Here is a 23,467-nt window from a genome sequence, read left to right as displayed (position 1 = left end):
ATATTTTCATGCCAAGGCCCATCTTGCTTTTCTGTTTTGTAGAGGGTTTTCTAGCAGTACTACTTAAATGAGCAAAGGTGCTAGTTTATAATTTTGGACATACTTGTCTGTGAACTCAGTTAAGTTTGCAGTGTGCTTTCTTTAAAAAAATGAATTTGGAACTGACAATGCAAAGAGGACAGTTGTATGATTCTCCCAGCCTCTTTCTGTTCCTTGGAGGATTTCTGCAGATGAAAGGGCTACTTTAAAATGGAAAAAAATGCATTGGTAGATTCTAGCAACCTGTATAATTGCTTAACCATTTTCCCCAGGAGGATATAAATCTCTCTATAAATATATTGGCTTTTTTCAAAAACAGTGTTAAACTTACCTTACGTGGCAGCTGTTGAACTACATAGTGTGGCATACAGATTGTACTGCCACACTATTAAGTACCTCAGGTACATTCTAATAAGAGCCAGTTCTTATCCTGTGCTTTCATGTTAAAAAAAGTCAGCTTCGTTAGGTGATATCTAAATTGCTCACATCAGCCAAAACCAAGGTCAGAAGATATTAATTTTCTCCCTGAAAGAGGGATTTTACTACTGAACATTTTCCAATAATTAAAACAAAAGGTCAGGTTAATGCTTGCTTGAATTTGAAGTATTTTATTATTTAATCCTTATGGAATGTCTGAAGAAGACTTGAAATGAAGACCATTTTAATTGCATGAAATCTGTATCAAAAATTTGCATTTTTAATCTAGCCTTCATGATTTTCAGTCCCAGCATAAATGCGCGTAAGAAATTATTTTTATTCATTAGTATTTCTGTGCTTTTAGGGTCATGAGTAAATTAGCTTAAGTATTTGTGCTTTCAGGAGTTTCTTGATACAAACAGTGATGGCTAAATATAAATGTAATTTTATTAAGTTTTATTTTTTTTCTTCCCTTGCCTCCTTCTCCTGTCTTCCAAACTGCCCCCCCTTTAGTCTTACCCAGTTCTACTAGAAAGCACACTCCATGCATTAAAAAAAAAAAAAAAAATAATCAAACCCCTGTCTTCAGTATAGCAGTTTAAGATATTCTACAGTTTGTAGTTTTCCCAACAGCTGTCAAATTGTTGCAGTTATCACTCAAAACCACCATGGCTTGTTGTAATACAATTGCATATGTACTGCAGAAAAAAGTATTTTAGCTGTCAAATAGAAAATATTAAAGGTATGCTCTAAAACATATGTAATACAAAATCTTCTTTAATTATACTTTTAGTAGACCTTCCATTCAAAGGCTTTGTATTCTTATCCAAGTGTCTGATTGCCCTGCAGAACTCTCTCTTGACTCCTGATGAATTACATACATGAAGAACTCTATTGTAATTGTCATTCTGATCTTGTCGTAGGGTGAAAGCAAAGAGCCCCAAGGTGTGAAAATGAAATGTAGTACAGAATGAAGTTTTTGTCCTCCTTAAATAATTTGTTAATCAAAAGTGGTATAGCTTCTCTGCAAAGCTAGCTTTTTTCCTGGAAAACTGGAGTAATTATATATATATATACACACATATATATACCCACTACTTCTAATGTACAAATTTTGACAAAAATCAAGTATGAGTACTTGAACTGAAAAAATATCAGATTCCTTAGTTAATCCTAATCATGCCAGGATGTAGCCTTTTAGTATCTCAGATGCAGAACTAGATGTAGTGTCTTTCATATTAATTGCTACAGGGATGGGAGTCAGAATATTCAAAAAAATCTGTTATCTGATATGCTGCAGAATTAGGAGCTAGAAAATGGGTATTTTGCTCCAAGAGACTGAGACTGTTGTCAAAAAACCAAACCAACCTCAGAAACACTTATAACTAAATTTAAAAAATGCAGGATGAATCAAAATGTTTTGTTTCAATAATTAAAAAGTGTTTAAAGAAGACCTTGATTTCTTTTGAGTGTATTTGCAACTTTTTTTCAAATGTTGAAATTTGACAATATCCATCCTTTCCTAGACTGTTCTAGAATCTGACATTTTCTGTGGGAAATAATTTTTCCACAGCTGTTCTCACTTAATACACATGGTTTGGAAAAAGTGCTTACATTTATGCAACATAAGAACAAGGAAGAAATGATAGGTTTGTAGCATCAGCTGGACAGGACATTTCACTGACATGTCAGTAATGTGAATAACACAGTATCTCTGAGATGCAGTAGACAGTAATGTCTATGTATACTGACATAAAATTCTTTCCATCGTACAGTTAGGAATCTCCCAGTTTTCTCTGAGATACCCTGACTACTATTGAAAAGTCTGTTTTAACCAGAAGATTGCCTTTCTCTTGCAATAATACTAAGAAATGGAACTTTCATTATCATAGTGTGGTCCTGCTTAAAATCATGATCATTGTAGAAGGCCACTAGATTAGTTGGGCATGATTTGCCTTTAAAATATTCTTGAAAATATGTAGTGATGTATTCAGAAATTTTTTCATTCTAAAAAGAAGCATTCTGTTGCAAGTATTATGGAGATGCTGCTGAGTTTAACCTCTCAGAAGTGATTTTTCTGTAGCTATCGTCTATAAAAGTAAATAGGTGTTTCTTGTTATGACGTGTCATTTTTTTACATTTCCTGGAAACTTTCTCTGTGGAAATGAATTCATTCATGAAGACTGCAACGACTGGCTAGTGTAAATAGCACTTCCTTGCTCTGAAAGAAGCATCCATCTTTAGGGAATGATTTTTAAAAATGTTATCATTAAAGATGGCAGCCTGAAATAATAGACAGCATTTGGTGATACACAATGCTTTTGAAGTAACAGAGGCAGAAATGTTGTCAAGTAATTTAGTTAGCATCTGTTCCTAATAGGAAGTAGGCTCATAAATAATGACTTCTTAATGAGTTAAGTGATTTTTTTTTTTCTTTGTCTTTTAGCACCACAGTCTTCCAGTTTTGAGCTTGGCATGTGCGAGTGGCATTCAGATCAGCTGACTGAGCCTGCTATGTGGACCCAAATGCAAACCGGGTGCAAGATTGCCTACTGTTCCTTCCTGAAAGATTGGAGCAACAATACTGAAGGTGGGAAATTTAAGTTAATGCACGATTACTATCTTTCATGAAGGATATGGTACCTGTTAGGACAAAGTGGTGAGACAATGTAGAAACGGAACAAAACCATGAAAAGTAATTGTATGTATTTTGTACTTAAACTAGCTTTTGCTTTGACCATTTAGTAAAAGTGCTGTGAACACATGTGCTAGTAGAACATGAAATATTTTAGTGTAAAAATTCCCATATAAACTGAGAAGTTATTTATTTTTTCTCCAGTTAATTCTTGCTATGAGATCTATGCAGCAATTTAATTAAATTACATTAAAACCATCAAAGCCCACAACCCTTGTGTTTGTTTTTTTCTATTTTGTTTTGGTTTTGACACTTCGCAGCTTTACTTGTGTAATACTACTACGTTTGAGCATACAGTCAGGAATTTCACTTTAAGCCTTTAATTAGGGGAGCTGTAGAGAAACATTTATTATACAAAATAGTTTATTGCTCTTAAAACCAATGACATTAATCCAGTTGCAATTTACAGAATTAAAGAGAAGCACTTGTTTTTGAAGTCACTGTGTAGTGCTTGTCTATGGGTTTATGGGAAAGGTTTTTGAAAGCTTAATGGATATAAATGTCCAGTGTTGTGAGTGAAACGGAATCACCTTGCCAGCTAAGTGTTTGGCTGGTCCACTGAAACTGCCTTCAGAGGGGTTAAGTAGTACTAGTTGTAATAGTGTAATTTGTGATGTAGCTTTGAAGAACTGATAGCATGGAGATTACTGCTTGAACTTTGAGCCCATATAAACGAAGTACATCTCATTGATAGCAGCAAAATGAATTTTTAGATATTGTTTTCATTTTAGAAAGATTTTAAAAAGAAAATTTAGCATGCATTTCAACACAATCTGGTAACTACAAGTCAAATTATAAAGGAATAGCAAGCAAAACTGCTTGAATGCATATACTCTGTTAAGACGAAGTTTTGCGTGTTAACGTTTAGGTACAACAAAGAGCATATAGACTAGTAAAGCAGACTTTTTTTCTCATCTTTTTACAAAAACAAAACAAAACAGTCTCACCACCTTTCAATTTCCGCTGAGATAGCTAAGAAAAATGAGACTTTGTTTTTATTTTAAACAACTCCTTGAAAGTTATTGTATCAGTGCCATACCTTAACATGATACCTCAAGGGCTAGTAATGGGTATGAATTTCCCTTTTTATGGCAATATTGTGCTAACAGAAAATATACTGAAATTCTTTAAGTAGCTTTTACAGAATGAGGTCACAGGCAATGTCTATTGAAACAGCACAGGTTTTTGAAATGTCTGTTGTATAGGTGCTTGGGCATTATTGTATAAATATGCACAGGTAGTTGAGTAGGCTGAACATATAAAACAAACAACGGCTTGAGGACATTCCATGTGCTTCCATGTCTTAAAGGAAGAAAGAAAATGCAAGAAGAAATAAGTGTCAAAGCAACACACATAATTTAATTCATCATTAATGTTGGAAAGTAATGAAAAATCTGAACTATATTGCTCACCTTTGAACACATTCAGGATTTATTCATGCAGATTTGTTGAGGCATAAATAAAGAAGTTAAATATTAATTAAATTATAAAAACTAAAGAAATTGTATGCAAACTGCAAAAATGCCATGCTTGAGGGCTCAAACTTGCAATACAAACAGAGCTTAACTAAGCTTTAGTTTCTGATTTTGATCAAAGCTTTCGCTACTATAAATATGAAAGGTAAGAAACTAAATTATAAAGCAGAGGTCTAGACAATTATAATTTATAAAAAAAGGATTGCTTATAGGCTTTGAATAATCCTCATTTCCTGGTATTCTTAAATTTAATAAAATGCTTCCTAACCTTGGCAGACTTTTTTTCTTTGTTCTCTTATTGCTTCTTTTCTCCAGTTTGTATTGTAAGCATTTTATCTACAACTTTGCCTCTTAATTTCTTTAATGTCAGAAGTTCTTACAGAGGTTTTATATTTCCCTGCAATAGTGTTCAGAAAATACTTCTCTGATGTTCTTGTTTTCTTTATTGATATTTTCTGCATGCTATGTAGTTTCCATAATTCATTCTTCTGTTTGATTAATCTAGTTTCCTACAGTTGGGGTAACACTTCTTTAATAAGGAACTAATGAAACCAATTCTCTACAAAATAAAACTAATAAGATTGAGATGCAAAAAGAAAGCAAGGGAAGGACCATGGCTTTTAGAACCCAGCATTTCACAGAACTGATGATAAAATCCCTCAAGTTTAAACATGAAAAAGCAGCCAAAACATTAGATTGTGACTCCATTACTTTTTTCTTTTTTTTTTTTTTCTTCAAGATTTCATTCATGACTTGTGAGTTCCTGAAACTTCACCTTCACAGCATAGAAACAATGGCAGTTCATATTTGACCTCTTCTTTTCTCAGAGTTGTTGAGTAGGAAAGTTGCAGGGGATTGGCTCAGAGACTGAATAGTTCACTGCTGGCGAAGAGGAATCACCAGTAAAGGCAAGGTCCACTCTGTGGCTCAGTTTAAACTGAAGCATCAGACGTTACTGTAAACTAGTAGCAGAGATTCAAAGTCATGCGCTTTGTGAAATAAACCCCCGTGGCTTCAAGCAGAAGAGTGACAAAAGGTTTGAGTCCGAAAATGGTTAAGATGAAGTTAGGCAGCTACATATTTATAGGCTTTGAGTTTTCAGCGTAGCAGGAGACAGGCAGGTTCACTAGCCCACCTTAGTTCTAAGATGGCACTGGGCCACCTCAGCAGTAAGTTGTAAACTCTGCTTCTAGTTGGGCTCCATTGCAGTCTGTGGCTGATCTTTCCACAGGACTACAAGATTTTGCTTACGACAGACAAAATGTTTCTTCAAAACTGAAAGAAAAAAACCTGTCTCTCTAAAACCTGATTAAGCAGACGTGGAGAAAAGAAAAGGCTTTATGGAAATATAGTGACATCTACGTTCTTTATCCCGGCAACCATTCCAGCATCTCTTGCCAGAAACACACATCGCTGTGACTCAGTAGCCCTACTATCACGTTGGCAGGAATGAAGTGGCTTTTCTGGGATTCTAATTCTAAAAACACGGGGAAGTTTGGCACTTCAGAAACAGAAAGTTGTGAAAACTCAAGAGAATAAGACATAAAGAAGGTCATGGTATGCAGTGTATCAGACTGAGGGAAATTCAGACCCTAAAGAAGAGCTACAAAGTTTGTAACAAATCAAGAAAACCATTTCCAATAGCTTAGAAAGCTATTTCATAGATGTTGACTAAAGTTTATGAATAAGGAAACAAATAAATTAGCGTGGTTTATTGCCTGTCCGGTTAAACTGACGTGGTTATACTTTTGCAGGCTATATAGAAGAGGGGTGTATGTGTGTGTGGAAATAAATCCGTATTTTCAGGACAGGAGTTTCTGGATTCGTAATTTCTGAAATTAGGCCTCAATTTGTCTCAGAAGCATTCACAATACCTGCATAAAATATATTCCCTAAAGAACAGTTGGTATCCCTTTTAGATGCATGATCATTCTGGATATTTCACAGAACTTTTGTTTATCTAGTGCTGTTCACTTGATTTCTTATCTAAAAATCATGTTAATTCCACTTTATCCTGTTTATACAAATTCACGGACTTAAATTGAACAAGAGAAAAAATGTTATATATCATTATGCTCAAAAAATTAGTTGGTTTTATAATGTCATCATTCTGAAGTTAGATGAAGAACCAGTAGTGTAAATTCTAATGTTGATGCATATTTCTCTTCTGCACAAGGTCATAGTCGTAGAAGTGTAGATGCTTTGTTGATCTCTGTCAAACAGAACGCTGGATTAAGTATATAATGCTTCCTTACATCAAGGTTAGCTGCTGTAGCATGAAATTACAAACCTAATTCCAATGAAATTGCAACCACATATTTCAGTGCAAAACATTGTGTAACACAAAGAGTAAACTGGTAACAAAAGGAGAAGAATGTGGTCCCTTATAAAAACCTTCTGAAATAACACTTTCTCCCCTCAGCTTGAAATATATTGTATAACATCTGCATTTGAGATAAGTTGTATTTAGAGACAGGAACACAGAAACAGTGGACTTAAGACCTTTAATCAGTCCTTGTTTATTATTTTAATAGCTGTTTTAGAAGACAGGAAAATATTCAGTGACTCAGGAGGGGGCAAAAATGGCCTGGTATATTTGGTAAAAAGTATTTAGCTTTTTTATTTCTGACAAATAGAAGATACTGTTGGGGAGATGGAGTACTCTTTCAGTCTCTGTAGGAATGCTGTTATAAGGGGCAGTAGGTCACGAAGAGCACAAATTGCTTTTCAGACAGAAAGACAATATGCTTCCAACATTTTATTGCAGAACTGGCTGAGAAGTAAAGACCTTGATTACATGGTGGAGATGCTATTGAGTCCTGTAGCAGTAAGACAGAATACTTCCACCTTCTTTTTTTCTTTTCTTTAATTTTTGAAGAGTCTACAGAAGTATTACTCTAAAAAGCATATTTTCTGAAAACCATAGTGGAAGCAAGAAGAAAGCCCAGTGTCCAAATGTGTTTCTGATTAGGTATTGAATGGTTGTAGATATAAGGAGGCTGAACTGAATGTGGGACTGTACATCTTTTAATACGCAAAGTAACAGTTTCAAGATGCTATCAACTGATGTAATTCTTGGTTGCTGGGGCTATCTGTGAGTCAAATGAAGATATGCATCTATCTTTTTAATAGGAAACACAGACATCCAAGTCACGTTATCGGCATGATCATCAGATTCCATTGTTGCTGAGATGGGTTCATAGTTTAATTACAGGAAAGCAGTCCTTATTTTTGTAAACAGAAAAAAATAAGTTTTGTGAAAAATTCTGCTTTTTTAAATTATTTTTCAGGCCATTTTCAGTGGTTAGAAGCTGACGAAAACATGTTATATAAAAGGGCTTATCTTAACAGCTCCGTTTGTCATTGCTCCAGCAAGAATTGCCTTTTTCAGTTTCATTACTCCATGGCAGACAACAGTGTTCTGAAGGTGGTATTGTTTACTAATCAGGTAAGAAGAAACATGCATTCATTTTCAAAAGGTAAAGATACGGTAGTCCAGGTATTACTAGCTAAAATGCAAGGAAATATGCCTACTAGTACATGCCTGCCCCTGAAGTTAGTTTGTGCAAAACAATAACTTGGTATCATTCCACTGATCTATGCAATTGTAAAACCTCGGTATTTGCCATCTCAGCTTTAAACTAATTTGATGGGTAAATGTTCTGCAATAAAACTTCAAGGACAAACTCCAGCTGTTACAGAATTAGATAATTTTGGGATTTTGCAGGGCAAATGTATAGTAACAGCTTTTCTAGCCTTCTTCCCATTCTGGAAATGGGAAAATAAGTGTTTTTCTCTATTGAAATATAGAAAAAAGGAAAGTTGCTGGCTTAGGATGTCTGGAAAGATTTTGCTTATGTGCCTGATTTACTTTGCCCAAGTTTTAGAGCAGTAATTTTCCTGTTCTTCTATTAGTAGATGAAATAGCCATGTCAAACTGAAACACAAATGTCAGTTGAGGGACGTTAAGTATTGCCACCTTTCTTACCTCTGTTGCCTTAGGGAGGCTTTCTGCTGTTAGTATTCCCCCTTTTGAAAGTTTTGTTTAATAAATTAATACTCTTATATTACATCTTAATGAAAGCAAGAGCAGTACAGCTGGTCTCATTGGGTTAATGCTCTCATATCTTGATGTTGGATTTGAATTATTGTCACCCAACAGTACAAGTATTTAAAAAGATAGATCCACTTCATTCTCAAAGATAAGATGCAAAAAAACTGAAGTGTAACTCTACCAAGGGGTCTAAATATAGGATAGGTAATGGAAATACCTTATTTCTTTTCCACTGTGTCTTCAACTATTCATGAAAATAACTCCAGGCTCTTGCTCATTTTTCATTTCTAACAAGGAATAGTGGTATTTTTCTATGATCCATTACTATATCAGGGAATTGTAACATAATCAGTGTTCTGGTCAGAATGTACAGAGATTTGTGCTATAGTACTTGCCACTGAATTCCCAGGTATGATGCTCATGGCAGCCTTGAGACAGAATAGAAATATTGCTTTCAGTGGTTCACCAAAGTAAGATCAATGGACCTGATTTAGGGGTTTTCTTTCCCTGAAAATAAGGCAAATTATGTGAGCCAAAACTATGAGAAAATTTGCATTTAAGTGCCCATAGAATTTGGAGCCTAAATTGAATTGACTGATAAACAGTTCTTTATTGTATGCATTAGGAAATGTTTCTGGCAGTTATTACATCAGTTCAACCCATCCATTTCCACAACTTCTCTTAGCCCTTAGATGTTTTTGTTATTGCATTTCTCCTTCAGTGGGAAGTGTATTTATTGCATGCAGACTTATTTAAAGCTGGTGTAGTTACTCGTCCTGCAGAATTTGCCAGAAGCAACTTCAGATACATAAGCCTCTGCTGGCAGTTGGTTTTTTTAAAAAAAAAAAAAGAAAAAGAAAAAGACCCTACATACTCATATTTAAGGCTTTAAACTGAAGTGAAGAGAGGAGTAGCTTTTATATATTTTGCTACTGAATCATTAAATTGTTTATGAAAATCAAATGAATCTTCAAAACTAGCCAAATACTGAGAGACAGAAGTGATAGCCAAGTGCTTGTTCTGACCCTAGAAGACAACAGAGGTGCTCTTCTGGAGGCTATCCTTCAAAATAACTTCTCAATTGCACAGTTCGGTATCATGCAGTTTCTGTGCACTCCCTTTTACTATTTTTATTGGTCAAAACCTCTTGTCTGTGAATAACGCTTCAACTGTCCCAGCACCTGGCACAGATGGAGACTGGATTACATTTAGTGTACACTTCCAGTACTGTTCTTAGAGGGCAAGCACTGCAGATGTTGTGAATGTATCCCCAGCCTTCCTCGCCCTTTCAAAAGATAGGCCAAAGATGAGTGAAAGTATTTTCTAATACAGACATTATGACACCAATTGGAAAACAGGGAATTTAAATTGCTCTAGGGTATGAAGAAGGATAGGGAAGATGAACTCTTTGTCAACAGTAACTTGTTGACTTGTATTTAACTTGCAGTCTATGATAACCTGCAGCTTTTCCTGTTCTATTGCTGGCTTAACAAAGTTGCTTTTCATTCAATACTACTGTATTTGGTAATTTAATTTTTATTTCCTAACTGTGATTCATATTTATTTGAACTTTGTATTATTGGTTTGAAAGTGGTTTTTGTATACTGAGATGATTTTAAATTCTAATATTTTCTTTCAGAATGTTTGTACTTCCTCCCAATTTAGTCTTATCCGCATTTTTTTAAATTTTATTTTTCATTCCACTGTCCAGTCAGCACTGTAATTATGTCAGGCCCTGCAAGAGACTTCTGCAGAGCCCTATTATAATTTTCTTTTAGTTTGACAGACAACTCCTCTTCCAAATAAGGTTGCACTCCTATTTGTTCACTCACTTGTAGACCTGTTTTACGGTAATTCCATCTGCATCAAATCTCCTCAGTTTGCTTACGGGCTGTCCTATGAGATTATGTTAAAAGCCTTAAGAAAGTAAAGTAATTTCTACTTTTTCAAGTCTGTTTACAATGAAAAGAAAAAGATTATGCTGGCTGAACATGACTTGCTCTTCATCAGAAGCAGCTAATGTAGGTTTGTCACTTTCTAATTCTTTAGCTGCTTACAAGATTATTGTTAGCAATTTGTTCCAGTGTCTTGGGAGTTGTTCAGATGATTGGCTATAATTGCATAGCCTGTATTTTCCCCTTAACTGTAATATATACCCTTTGTTCTCTAGTTTCCCACACATTCCTCTCGGGTTCTCAGTTAGTTGTTGACAGTAAGATATTCCTTCCATTATGTAACCTGTACTTAAAACTTCCCGACTCCCTGCCAGTTTCAGTACTTCTGGCTTACATGTATTTGTAATAATTGCTTTTCTATTTTGGTCCATGTTTGCATTCACACTTAGCAATATTAACTTAGTAACAAAATATAAATAATATTAAATCTCTACTAACTGTCTGCGAAATCTTAAACTTTTCTGTGAAAACTGAAACTAAAGAAGATAATGTTCACTTCAGTTGTATCATTTGCCATTTATTACTTGCTCATTCCTCCTATTAAGTAATGGACTTACACTTCTTCCTTCTATCTTCTTAATTTTTTATCTTGTATGGATTACAAAAACAGATAGAAATTAAACAATAAAAGAACATTTTAACCGATGATGATATGTGCCAGCATATTTTTACCCTAATGCACTAAAATTTCTGTAAGTGTTCAGCAACACTTACAAAAACCATGCAAGTAGTTAAAGGTGTTCCATTAATCATTGTGGGGGAACAAATAAGCATTTGTTCCAAATTATTCTCTTAAATGATGCACATTTGCATCATTGCACATTGTACAGTTGCACAGCACTGACTGTATCTGTAGGGAAGTGTCAAAAAAAAAAAAAAAGTTGTATTTTATAAATGGAGCTGATAAGAAAAAGTCATGATTGTCTCTTCCATCCTGTAAACCTAAGTAGCATTATCTCAAAAAAAACCCACCACAAACCAAACCCCCAAACAAAAACATAACCAAACATTGCAGGAAAAAGAAACAATTATTTCCCATTTTAGCTTTACAAACATTTTTTTACAGATAGTAATGTATCACAATAAGGGGAATAGAGTGAAGGTATTTTGAGCAGCTGTTCCCCTGCACCACCAAAATAAATGTTGAGGGAAAGTACTGGAGAAGTAATACATTCAGCATTTTAAAAGAATGCTAGGGATGCAACGAATGTGCTAGAGGGATTAATTCATTTGTAACAAAGAGGTGGAAGCAAACAGTGAGAATAATACAGAGAAAACATTGTGAGGAAAGGAAATAATATTATTGGCTTATTAGAGCTGTATGAAATCAGAGGGTAATGCCTGTTGCATGGAACAATAGCCAATTTAAAAAGCTGTTGCATCTGAGGTGATTTACAGCTTTTTGTGTAAAAAAAACAGTCCTAGAAGGTCTGGATACTAGCACATGCACAGAACACTCAAGTTTACTGCTCCAAGCCGTTTTTCTTAAAATAAATCTGGGAGAAAGATGGTCATGGGGATGGGTATCTAAGCTGTTAATTGAATGTGAACAAAATTATAGAATTCAGATAAATCCAATCAAGCAAACAGCAAACATAGAGTGTTCCCACAAGGTATACAAATGTGTTTGGAGGGTTTGTATATGTACATGTGTGGGAATTCATTAACTGAAATATTTCTAAAAGCAGACACTTGAGCACAGGCTGTGGTTTTAACTTGTCAAGCAGTATGGAACCTAGTGCATCATCCTTTTCTGTGTCTTATATGTGGCTGTTGCAGGCTAATAGATTTTCTTCAGAAGCTGAATTATTTAGCAAAATGAAACAAGTTTTACACAGAATGAAGTGTCCTTGGCACTGAAAGGCTTTTGCTGAATATCTATTCCAAGAACAAGTTGACAAATACTTATATCATATACTGATGTGGAAACTCACATCTGACTTTTAATTCTGAAATCAAGTATGTCATGTTATTTATCCAGATTTGATCTTTCATGTCATTTAGTTTTTGGAATTAAGGTAATGGCTTGACCCTGTCTTGCAGTTTTCTGAAACAGATCTTCAGACACACTCAATAGAGATTTAGTCTTCCAGCTTGGTTAATATGTTATAACAGTTGAAGCCTTGGTAGAAAAAGAGCGTAAGTAATCGGCTACTCGTCACAATTCATACCAGTGTTCTGCTGACTCAGACCTCTCAGTTTATCAAGCAGTAGACAGTATCTTCCTCCTTTTTATATTGCAAGGCACAGGAAAACATAACTGTCCTTGTCTATATTATTGATAACATTTCACATACCTATCATATCCCCTTTTATTCATCTCCTTTAAGGTCAACTGTTCTTATCTTTTAAGCTTTTCTCCATACAAGAGACTTTCCACTTCTCTTATATAGCTTCTTTTTTTTTTTCTGAACTGTGTCTAATTCTGTAACACTCTGTGGGAAAGGTATGACCAGTACTTTGCACAGTATCCTAAAAGGGGTCTCACTATTGATACTTGTAATGGTAGGTCTGTTTGTATGTATAGCCTATATTAACTTTTCCTGCATTTCCCCCGTCTTTCTGGTTTTGCTCTATTTTGGAGCTGATTCTTGGAAAAAATTTTATTTAAGTATATGAAGTTCACAATGCTGCATTTCTTCTCTTTATATTGGCCTCAGCATGTTCCAGGATCATGACCAGAAGCCGAATGAGCATGAGCTGGTTTTGGTCATATTATTAAATCAAAAAGGGCTTGAAGTGCTTGCATAAAGGGAGCTTTACCATATTTGGCACCCTTGCTGTTATCCTTAGGAGGTGAAGTGAAAATGGGGATTGAAGTAACTCAGAACATGACTAAGACCTGTTAGATAGTACTCTGTCTGCTTGCTTTACAGATAAAAAAAAATAAATTAGCAAAGTTGCTTGTGTCATTTTGACAGACCCTAAATTCAGTTCTAAGAAAACTAAGTCTAATCATAACACAACATAATATAAGCAGTTATTCATGAAAAAGAAATAATGTAGAGAGTACCATGGAAACATATTGTTAAATTCAGCAATAACATGGCTTAATTTGCATATTAATTCACTTTAATTCTACCAAGTTGACTCTTGATAATTACATTATTAGCCTGTTTAATCACAGTAAACATGTCTTGTCTTTTCCCTCTCTCCTATAGAGCTCAGTGCAGAGATTGCAAATGAACTTGTGAAGCTCTATTTCCTCACACCGAGCAACTTTCTATATAGTGGTCATTTGGCTAGGATATGAAAAGATAGAGGACAAAAGAATGGTTTTCATAATTTATAGAGTAACACAAATTATCTTTATAATATCATATGCTACATTTTACAGGAGGAATATGTCTTCTGGGAAACCAACGTCATGACTAAGGAGGAATGGGTCAAAATGGATATACAGCTACCAACAGGGCTAGAAAAATTAAAGGTATGGGTGAAAAAGGCATGTGCTCAATTTTTGAACATGCTTTACCTTATTGTTTTTAAAGCTTCTAGGAAACTAAAAAATTCCTTAAAATTATACATATCCTGAAGGTTTTGCTGTTCTTCATTGCTTTGATATGATGGAAGCTCTGGTTATAGCTCAACAAAACATCTACATAAGTATCACATGTTGAAGCTTCTGGTCTTTAATAACATGCAAGAAAATGAGTACAGATCTCACCATATTTTAGTTAGCCACCTGAGTTCATCTCAGGTATTACTAACTCATTTAAATATAAATGCAATTAAGTGAGATGATGTGAATGATGCTTGTGGGATTTCAGTGAAATTATTTAAACCAGAAAAGTGAGAGAATACCTTCCCCTGGAATTTTCAGGCATAGAAAAGAATGCAAAGTTGCAACTACTTAATTCTTAAATTAATTTACAAGTGTCTATTTTAAGTAATTTTACATTTACTTTAGTAAATTTTACATCTACTTTCATTTTTCGTAATACTGTAAATAACATTCATATTTCACTGTCTCAGCAATCAGCTGAAAATGTAATCCTTGTGAAAGGACAAGGACTAAGCCTGCTGCAGGAATTGACATTTTGATATATATTAGAATGGACGCCTTTCAGCAAGCTAGTAGGTTATAAATACCTGTTGTTGCCTGTCTGTCATGGTTTAACCCCAGCCAGCAACCAAGTACCACGCAGCTGCTTGCTCACTCCTCCCTACCCGGAGGGATGGGGAGGAGAATTGGAAAGGAATGTAAAACTCAAGGGTTGAGATAAAAATATTTTAATAATTTAAATAAAATAAAACCATAATAATAATAACAATAACAACAGTAATAATAGTAATAATAACAACAACAATAATAATAATGTTATAACGGAAAGGTGGGGAAAAGGATAAAAACCAAAGGAAAAGGGAGAAAGAAAAACAAGTGATGCACAGTACAACTGCTCACCACCCACTGACTGATGCCCAGCCAGTCCCCGAGCAACGATCCCCCAAGTTTATATACCAAGCATGATGTCCCATGGTATGAACCTCTTTGGCTGGTTCAGGTCAGCTGACCTGGCTGTGTCCCCTCCCAGTTTCCTCTGGCTGGCAAGGCCCAAGAAACCAAGAAGTCCTTGACTTAGTTGTTGCCGGGTAATGTTCATACTAAAAATGCCAGTGCATTATCAACATTGTTTTCTGAGACTTAGGCTCTGATCATGTCCCAGTTTGTCCAAACCCACAATTCAATTTTTTTATTTGTTCCCTCAACTCCTGCTCTTCTCTATCAGTGCTTTCATTCATAGCAGTCTTCATCTTTCTGATGAATCCAAGCTTGTTTCCTCCTGATGCTTTAGCACAGCTAAAAAAGACTTGGAGAGCAGGAGTAGGATAACTCCTTGCTTTGAGACCCAGCAGATCCAGGCTCCACAGTGGTCAGGAGCAAGAGATGTTCTGAAACTTCATTGCTCTAAATCAGCTTGTGTAAAGTCTGGTCAATGCAAGGAAACTGTCACAGAGAGAAATGTTCCTTGAATCTCTATGCCAATAACAGTAAAATAAGCAGGGCCAGGGCACAGGCCCAAGATTAGCAAGTGATAGTCCATGCAGTTAAAACATTAGCATGGTCCCTAGCAAGGTTTTGACACAAGCAGCTTGCCGTCTCCCAGAAAGTTCCTGGAACAGTTCAAAGGTTACCAGCAGTCAGATACCAATCCCACTGCATAGCCTGGATGCAGCCTTCTCATCTTAAGTGATGAAATAGGTATTGTTGTTAAGCTGTGCTGTGCCAATTGGTCTCCAAGGACAGTTCCTAACCCATTTTATTCAACTGTGAGTATGCTTGAAAAATTTTTGTCTTGGGCATCTGCAGAATGAGGTTCTGAAGAGATTTCAGAGCAGAAGCCAACTTCAGGACATTACATTTCATGTGGCTCTTCTAAAACACAGGGGCACTGCAACTTTTTAGCCAAACAGTTATGAGATTAGGAATTTTTCTTTAAAATAGGTTTTTACTTCATTCTTGGAAATTGTCAAACTATTTTAGCTGAAAATTTTCAGAAATGTCAACCTGAGATCATCATATAAAACTTCAGCTGCTGCTTCGAAATTTGTCATGGTTTTGTAATGGAAAGTACACAGTACTTTTTACACATAGAACATTGCTGTTTTATATAAATAAAAATCAGTTTCTCGCTGTTGTCTGTCAATGCAAATATTTTAACTGTAACATTTCACAGCTTATGTTTAAAGGAACGCTCCAGAGCAGGGAAGCTTTCATCTGTCTGAATAGCATCCAGCTCTTGGATGCTACACCATCAGAGCCATCCAATTTCTGCTTCTCAGAAAAATTCACCTGCACTAATGGGCAGTCCACAGAGCCCGGATCAGCATGTGACTGTCACCCAGATTGTTCTGATGGCAGCGATGAGGATCCAGCAGCCTGCTGTAAGTAAATTTCATTGTTTTAGAAAGACAGCGTGCTGAAGAGTATTTGTGAAACCTAAAGAGGTCTATTCAAACTCTGACTAGAAAAATTATTATTTATATGGCTTCTTTTCCCCAGAGTATTTAATGATGCACAGGTTAGTGACTATGTTCATAAAATTTTCTGTCATGCATTTTTCTTCTTCTCATTGCTTTCTATTCCCATTGGAATATGTTTTGAATCCAGGCAGCAATTTTTCAAGTACCTGTGGAAATGCAAAATTTTGCATATTTTTGCTTAATTATATTCCCTATATACAATATTTATAACCTCTACTTCTCTAATTTGAGTAGGACTGAAATCTGCCTTAGGATTTGTTGTTTGAATTCTTTTCTAATTTAGACCTCTGTTAGCTGTTGTCAGAAAATGCATTAGGTGACATGATACTTGCGTGGTGTTACAAATCACCATACAAATTGGCTATGATTCAGAAGCTACATGTTACTCATGATACTTTCAGTTGAAGGTAAATTTGCTTAGAACCCACAGTTTCCACTGTACAGTTAAGAGTGAAAGAAAATAATTAAAATTACTAAAGATATCTATAATAGTTCTAAAACATTTTAGATCTCCATGTGAAAATAGCTTTAGAGATCCTGTCATTTCTAAAATGAATATTATACAGTGTACACCTGTATGTCTGTGGTAGTAACACTTAAATCTGTGTTTAATCTTTTCAGTTACTTAAATAACAGTGCAGGAGCCATCTCTGAAATAAGTAACATGCAACAAGTAATACTGAAATAACATTTTAAATAGGAAGGTATATACTGTTCTATTTCTAGGTGAAATCTAAGCCAACATTAAAGTCTGTAGGGGCTCCCTCTGAGATCTGTTTTCCTTTTTTACAAGACTTGACCCTACGCTGCTAGCTCTGCGTGTTTGCTGGTAGGAGTGCGGAGAGTACTCTCGTGCTCTTCAGGAGGAGGAATGGAATGAAATTGAACAGTACTTGAAAAATTGGCTTTTTTCTCGGCAATTTAGTGTTCCCTTTTCAGTAACAATGTGAGAAAATTGTGGTGAATAATGACTGGGAATATAAGAGAATAATTTTAAGGTTTAAAAGTAGGATGAAAAATAATTGTCCCAGTTGAAGGGTAGCTGTTAATAGTACTACACAAAGTGAAATTAAAGATAACCCTAAACACTTACAGGCAATTATATTTTGCATGAAATACCCTATACTTCTTTATTTTTTTACCCCTGTGCCTTGGACACTGGACACTGGCATTGGGTAACTGAGAAGTTAACAAATAACCTAGGTATAGTTGGTATTTTAAAGTTAAAAAAATCATCACAGTGGGACTCACTTTTAAGAATACTGCTTCTGTCATGCTCATGTGGATGGGTCAGAAAGACTGGAGAGTTGGCAGAAGAAAGGTCAGAATGGTCTGGGAGTCTCAACACTGTCCTTTGTGACATCTCTAGAATTAGGGTGCTGGGGCAAGGGCTGATGGGAGGTATAGCCAGTGCAAAACCCTCTTCAATAGCTCTGCTTAGTGCTCCACTGTCTGCTGCTGCCTCCACAGTTAACTTTGGTATTACTGGGCACCGATTCTCCACGAACTCCTAGTGTATCTCAATTGAAAGAAAATCATACTCAGTTGAACCTGAGGCACAGGGACCGTGTGTTTCACCCTGTGGTGAGGTATTTACAGGTTGGAGCAGGGCATAAAAGTATACTTATCCTCTCAAAAAAGGGGGGGAAAAAGGTGCTTTTCTAAAATATAAGTGACCCATAGCAGTTGCATGTTGCTCTGAATACTGGCTGAGAAAAAAAAAAAAGCAAAAAAAGCCATCTTTAAAATAACAATAACTGGTTTTAAACTTGCCCCCTTTTAATGATGAATACTGTCTTGGAACTTCACACACCTTTTCAGGAAAGAGGACCCTAAGGGTGGAATTTAGATCTTCAGCAGTTTGGTCAGCTTAGAAGACCCATCTTTCTGACACTTTCTGCAGTCTTGTACAAAAGAGACCTAATGGAAAAATCATCCTTTATTTTTGTCCTTTTTTCCTTGCATTATGTACATTTTCCATGTGATCTTGAAATTTTCCTCCGTGATATTTAGTGTGCACGAGATTTATTCACATTAATTTTCAGTTAAAAGTCCTGTCAGGTACAATAATGCATATTTTAGCCTCTATTCTTTTAGGTATTTTAGCGTCTGTCCTTGGATACATCCTCAGTATTTTCCTTTGATGAAGTACTCTTACGTACTGAAAGAGTTGACAGATCTCCATACTGAATGAAAATGAAGGCAGACAGCTGTGACTTAGCAATGTGAAGAATTTACCTCTTGTTTGAGGATTTTTCTTGCTTCATTGTAATGGAGAGGGAAAAATAATGTTTCTCTTTTCTCATAAGACCATTCATGCCAAGTTAAACATAATAAAAAAAATTATTACAAAACCAAATATGTACATTTTGCAATGCTTCTTAAACTTTGTTTTATGCCTGCTTATTTATATAAATATATATTTAAATATATGAGATTTAAGTCTTGAAAAATTAGGAACTTGTTTAGGAAACATGCACATGAGTAACCACATTTATTTGAGTAGTTTTGTTGAAATAAATCTAATAAAGTGACAAATTATGAAATTAATGGTTTTAGTATTCAATTCTACATTTTTCTTGTAGTTTGACACCACTTGCTTGAGATCACTTCTAAATTTAATATTTCACATTAACTGATAATAAATTATAGAAATCTAGCTAATACATTAGAAACAGGTAGTTATTCAGACCATTTAAAGGATTAAAAAGACCACTATCATGCTGATGTCTTTTATTTATTTCCTACCTAACATGAAAGAAATTCTGCACTAAATATCATGCCAAATAACAAATATTTCTAGCGCTATATTTACTATTATTATACATGATTCATATGTAACATACACAATACTAGAAAAACATCACAAATAAATCAGTAAATAGCAATCCTAGCAAAACTTGGGGAGGAGTCTAGGAAATGCTTGCTATTTTCAAGTGATACCACACTTCGATACAGTAGTGTTTCTGGAGATTGCCTACTCATCAACATTCCTGTAGATCCAAAATGACTGTGGAGTGGGACATCCTACAGCTGTTTCTGAAAGAACATCACCTTCTATTTAGCCTAATTAGAAGCTTCCTTAAAACATCTGTCTTTAACTCTTCTGATCTTAATTTTGCATCTCTAGTATTAACTTATATATTCTCAGCCTTTTCACAGGATTTGTATACTTGATGAATGGAAAATACGTAAAATGAAGGAAATTTCTGTAATTTTAAAGCTGTGTACCTTTTACTGCATTTCATTTACAGTATAGCAATTTACAATTGCAAATCCTTGAAACCTTCTACAGTGGATGAACACATATGCAAATCCTTTCATTACCATTCAACTTTAAAGTAGAAAGAGCATTTTTTTAGTCTGAAACATTTGTTTTACTATGCATTTATGTGTTTCCTGTGACACATTAATTGTCTGGAATTGTCAATATTTGTCCATCAATCTTGTATGTACATGTGGAGAAAAAAGAAGCTACAGACACAATATTTTCACTTCTTCATTTCTTATGAACACTGTGTAGCATTGCCTTTGTGTTTCACCAGAACAGTTAAAGTAAGCATACCCTCTGCAGATCCAGGGTCAAGATGAGATTCTCTGAACATCACCAGTCTCTTAACCCTAAGCAAGGTAACTAAACAGTTTCAGAAGATGAGGCCGTCTCACTTAAGGGACTAGGATGTTATGAGGGATCTAATGAATTATGACATATAGAAGTTCAGGCTAGGTGACCTATGGCCATCTGTGATCTTTCTGCATGAATCCTTTAACAAATTCTAGATAAATAAAACTAATCACAAACTGTTAGGGAACGTGCGCGGATGGTCAGTAAGAAGGTATATGCATATTACTTCCCATTCCAAAAATAACATTAAATGTCAGTCAGAAATGAGAAAATACTTATGACAGAGGCATCACAGAGGTGCTTTGGTTGCTGGTCATTACAGGTAGTTTATACCCTGAATTCCTTAGGAGCTTGGGTGCTGCCACACTGAGCAAGGCTAGCAGCCCTTCTCATTCAATTCTGTTAGTCACAGAAACACCAGCCTGATGGAGAGACAAGCTGTGTGTCCCCAGTTGTGTTCATTTGATGGAGCTGCCATAGTAGGATTGGAAAGATTCATCCAGTTGCACACTAACAAAGCTGAAGCAATGTTAATTGGCTGGTAACCCAGCCTAGCTGATAGGACTGCTTTGTTTTCCCCACAGGAGAATCAAGAAGAGCTGGGAGAGGTAGAGTAAGCTAATCACAGAAAAAAACTTTTCCATTTAATCTCCCAGTGCTCTTGGAATATATGCTTTGTTTCCTGTTACTTTTTAAAAAAAAAAAAACAAACCTGTAAAAAATGGTTCATATTAATTGAAGAATCTTTGTAGTGTATTTTGTGGCTTTAGTAAGCTCCACATATTTCTTGAAATTCAAGGAGATGTTTGGGGAACTTTTTTTCTCCCAGTTACATTCTGGAGTCATTGTTTTTGCAGAACTGGTGTAATAATTAACTCCTTGACTTGTTGAGATATACTAATACACTCATATTAAAAAAAAAAAAAAAAGTAAAAAATTGGCTTGTTATTAAAATGAATTAATGCAGTTTGTTGTTTCCTTTCTAATTTCCTTTCTGTTTTGCTGAATTATAAAGAGATAAGTGTCCAAAAATGAGAACAAATTGGGTTTGCTTTCAGAATGTGGGAGATCTTCCTGCAATTTGAATCCAGTGAAGTCTTTCCACTGAAATAAAGAAATGTAAGCTCTGATGGTAAGAGGTGCAGTAGGGAAGGGTGTAACATATCATAAATATACTTTATGTCTGTTTAACTTACATAACTGCAGTGTGACTCCTCCAAAAATGTATGTTGTGCAGTCACTTATTTTCCAGCTATAGATAGTAAAACATTCCCTATAATCACTTGAAGGCTCAAATAAAAAATATAGAAAAAGGCTGTGAATAATAAAAATTATGCACTGTTTCAATGAGAAAGGAGCATTTCTCAAAGTTTATTAATGTTTGAGCAATGAAAAAATACACTAAGTAACTGTCTAACTTGCATTTGGGTTTCAGCCAAAGCACAGAACCTTTTTTTTCAAGCTTGATTAAACATTTACAAGCACCCCTTGAGTTTTTAGAATTAAGTAGGGATAAAATTTAAGTCAAACTGTTAACTCAGACAATTGGGTTTCACTGGGTTTATAGCCTAGCTGTTCTCTAACGTATTTAATACTTTTAAAAATGAAATATTGCTTCCAGAAACTGTGTATGGTGGAACACTTGAGCTTGGTAAGTGACTCTGGCCCAGTGCCACTGTGTGACTGGATGCTGGTATAGAGGTTCAATGGGGGGTGGGGGTGGGGAAGGAAAGCATCTAAAACATGGTTAACATTTCAATATTTAGTGAAATGGAGCCACATTTTTTTGTTCCTGCCCCCCTTCCCCCCCAAACCCTAAAAGCACAACGCCACAAATATTTTTCCTACCTTTATAATTGTGTTCAGACGTGAATAAAGTTTGAAAATGTAACTGGGCAATATAATTTGGTGTAGAATTGTGCCTTTTTGTATGTTGTATGTCTTCCCCTGGCCCCATTTGTATATTCAACCTAAAAGGTGATGTTCATACATTTCTTTCTAAATCCATAGTGTTAGAACAAATTCTGCTAGTGTCTACCAATGTAAGAAATTACGATTTCACCAGACTTCTCTCTTTTTGTTGACCATGGAGGGCAGGCATGGGCTCCGTCTGATAACAGCCTTACTGCTTTGCCAATTCTTTTAGTATACAATTTCCAAATGTGAAAATTTCCAAATTTTCACTGTGAGCAAATGAAAAACCCTGAGCCTGATATTAAGCCACATTAAATGACAACAGATCTGGTGTCATCAGCACATGAAAGATGTTCTTCATACTGCGATAAAGAGCCTTGTCATGATCCTAAGTACCTCTACTTAAAATAATTAACCCCTGACCGTGCCCCCCCTCCCCCAAATCCCATGCTAAATACCTTGTTGAGCTGTGAAATATTAATAATTAGTTCCATTCTGATTGCTTTTTCATATTTAAACCATTATTTTAATATTGGTATGGCATTTTCCTTCCAGGAACGTTTTTTGGTTGCTCAGTATAGCCTCAATAACTGAGTAGGTTCTTTGTGGTCATTGATGTCTTTTTGCATAGTACTATGCAGCCACTGCAGTCAGGTTTTTATGCAGAAGACCTTTTGCAGGGTTTAGGGAAGCCAGAGGGAAGAGATGTTTAAACAAAGGATGTTTGATTTTTTGTGTCACATTAGTTCTCTGAAGACTGTTTAGCTAAGTATTAATTACCGTACAGCAAAACAGCTTAGTCTTGAATATAAATTTGCATATTCTAGCTTAATGTATTAGCAATTGAAGTCTAATTAACAAGGTACCTTGTCAAAAGCATGAAAATTCTGTAATTAAATAAGTTAACCAAGTTTCATGTTTAACTAATATACTGCACTAAACAGGAAAGCATGCTCCATAGAATTTTAACGTATATGCTGAATCCAGCTAAGAGATACTGATATTTGTGATTTATTTAATACCTTAAGATTTCACTGCTTAAATAATCTCTTTATACCTGAAAAACCTTTACTACGGAGCTTTACTTCATGGTACTTCAACAAAGTTACATGTGAGCTTTACTTCATGGTACTTCAACAAAGTTACATGTCACTTTGGTTTTGTACAATCTGAAAACTGAAGTAATATTTTTAATCATGTCTGAGGCTGATGTGATAGGATAAATGTACCATGAAGTCTAGAAAGTGACAAGTACAATTCAAAAGTAATGTTTACAATTGTGATAAGTGACCGAAAGAATGAGGTGTA

General features: G+C 35.3%; 1 protein-coding gene across 1 annotated transcript in view; it reads left to right on the top strand.

The window, feature by feature from the left end:
• The window catches only part of MALRD1 (MAM and LDL receptor class A domain containing 1), a 298,926-nt gene that overhangs the window by 21,349 nt on the left and 254,110 nt on the right, over window positions 1–23,467 (top strand). The window contains exons 6-9 of the mRNA XM_080382356.1: window positions 2,903–3,046; window positions 7,917–8,074; window positions 13,973–14,065; window positions 16,314–16,521. Of these exons, the coding sequence (XP_080238482.1) occupies window positions 2,903–3,046; window positions 7,917–8,074; window positions 13,973–14,065; window positions 16,314–16,521 (603 nt within the window). The remainder of the gene's footprint in view (window positions 1–2,902; window positions 3,047–7,916; window positions 8,075–13,972; window positions 14,066–16,313; window positions 16,522–23,467) is intronic.

The sequence above is a fragment of the Falco punctatus genome (assembly GCF_963210335.1).
Source record: "Falco punctatus genome assembly, chromosome: 4".
Classification (NCBI taxonomy): domain Eukaryota; kingdom Metazoa; phylum Chordata; class Aves; order Falconiformes; family Falconidae; genus Falco; species Falco punctatus.
Note: the sequence above shows the minus strand (reverse complement) of the source record. Positions and strands in the feature narration are given on the sequence as shown.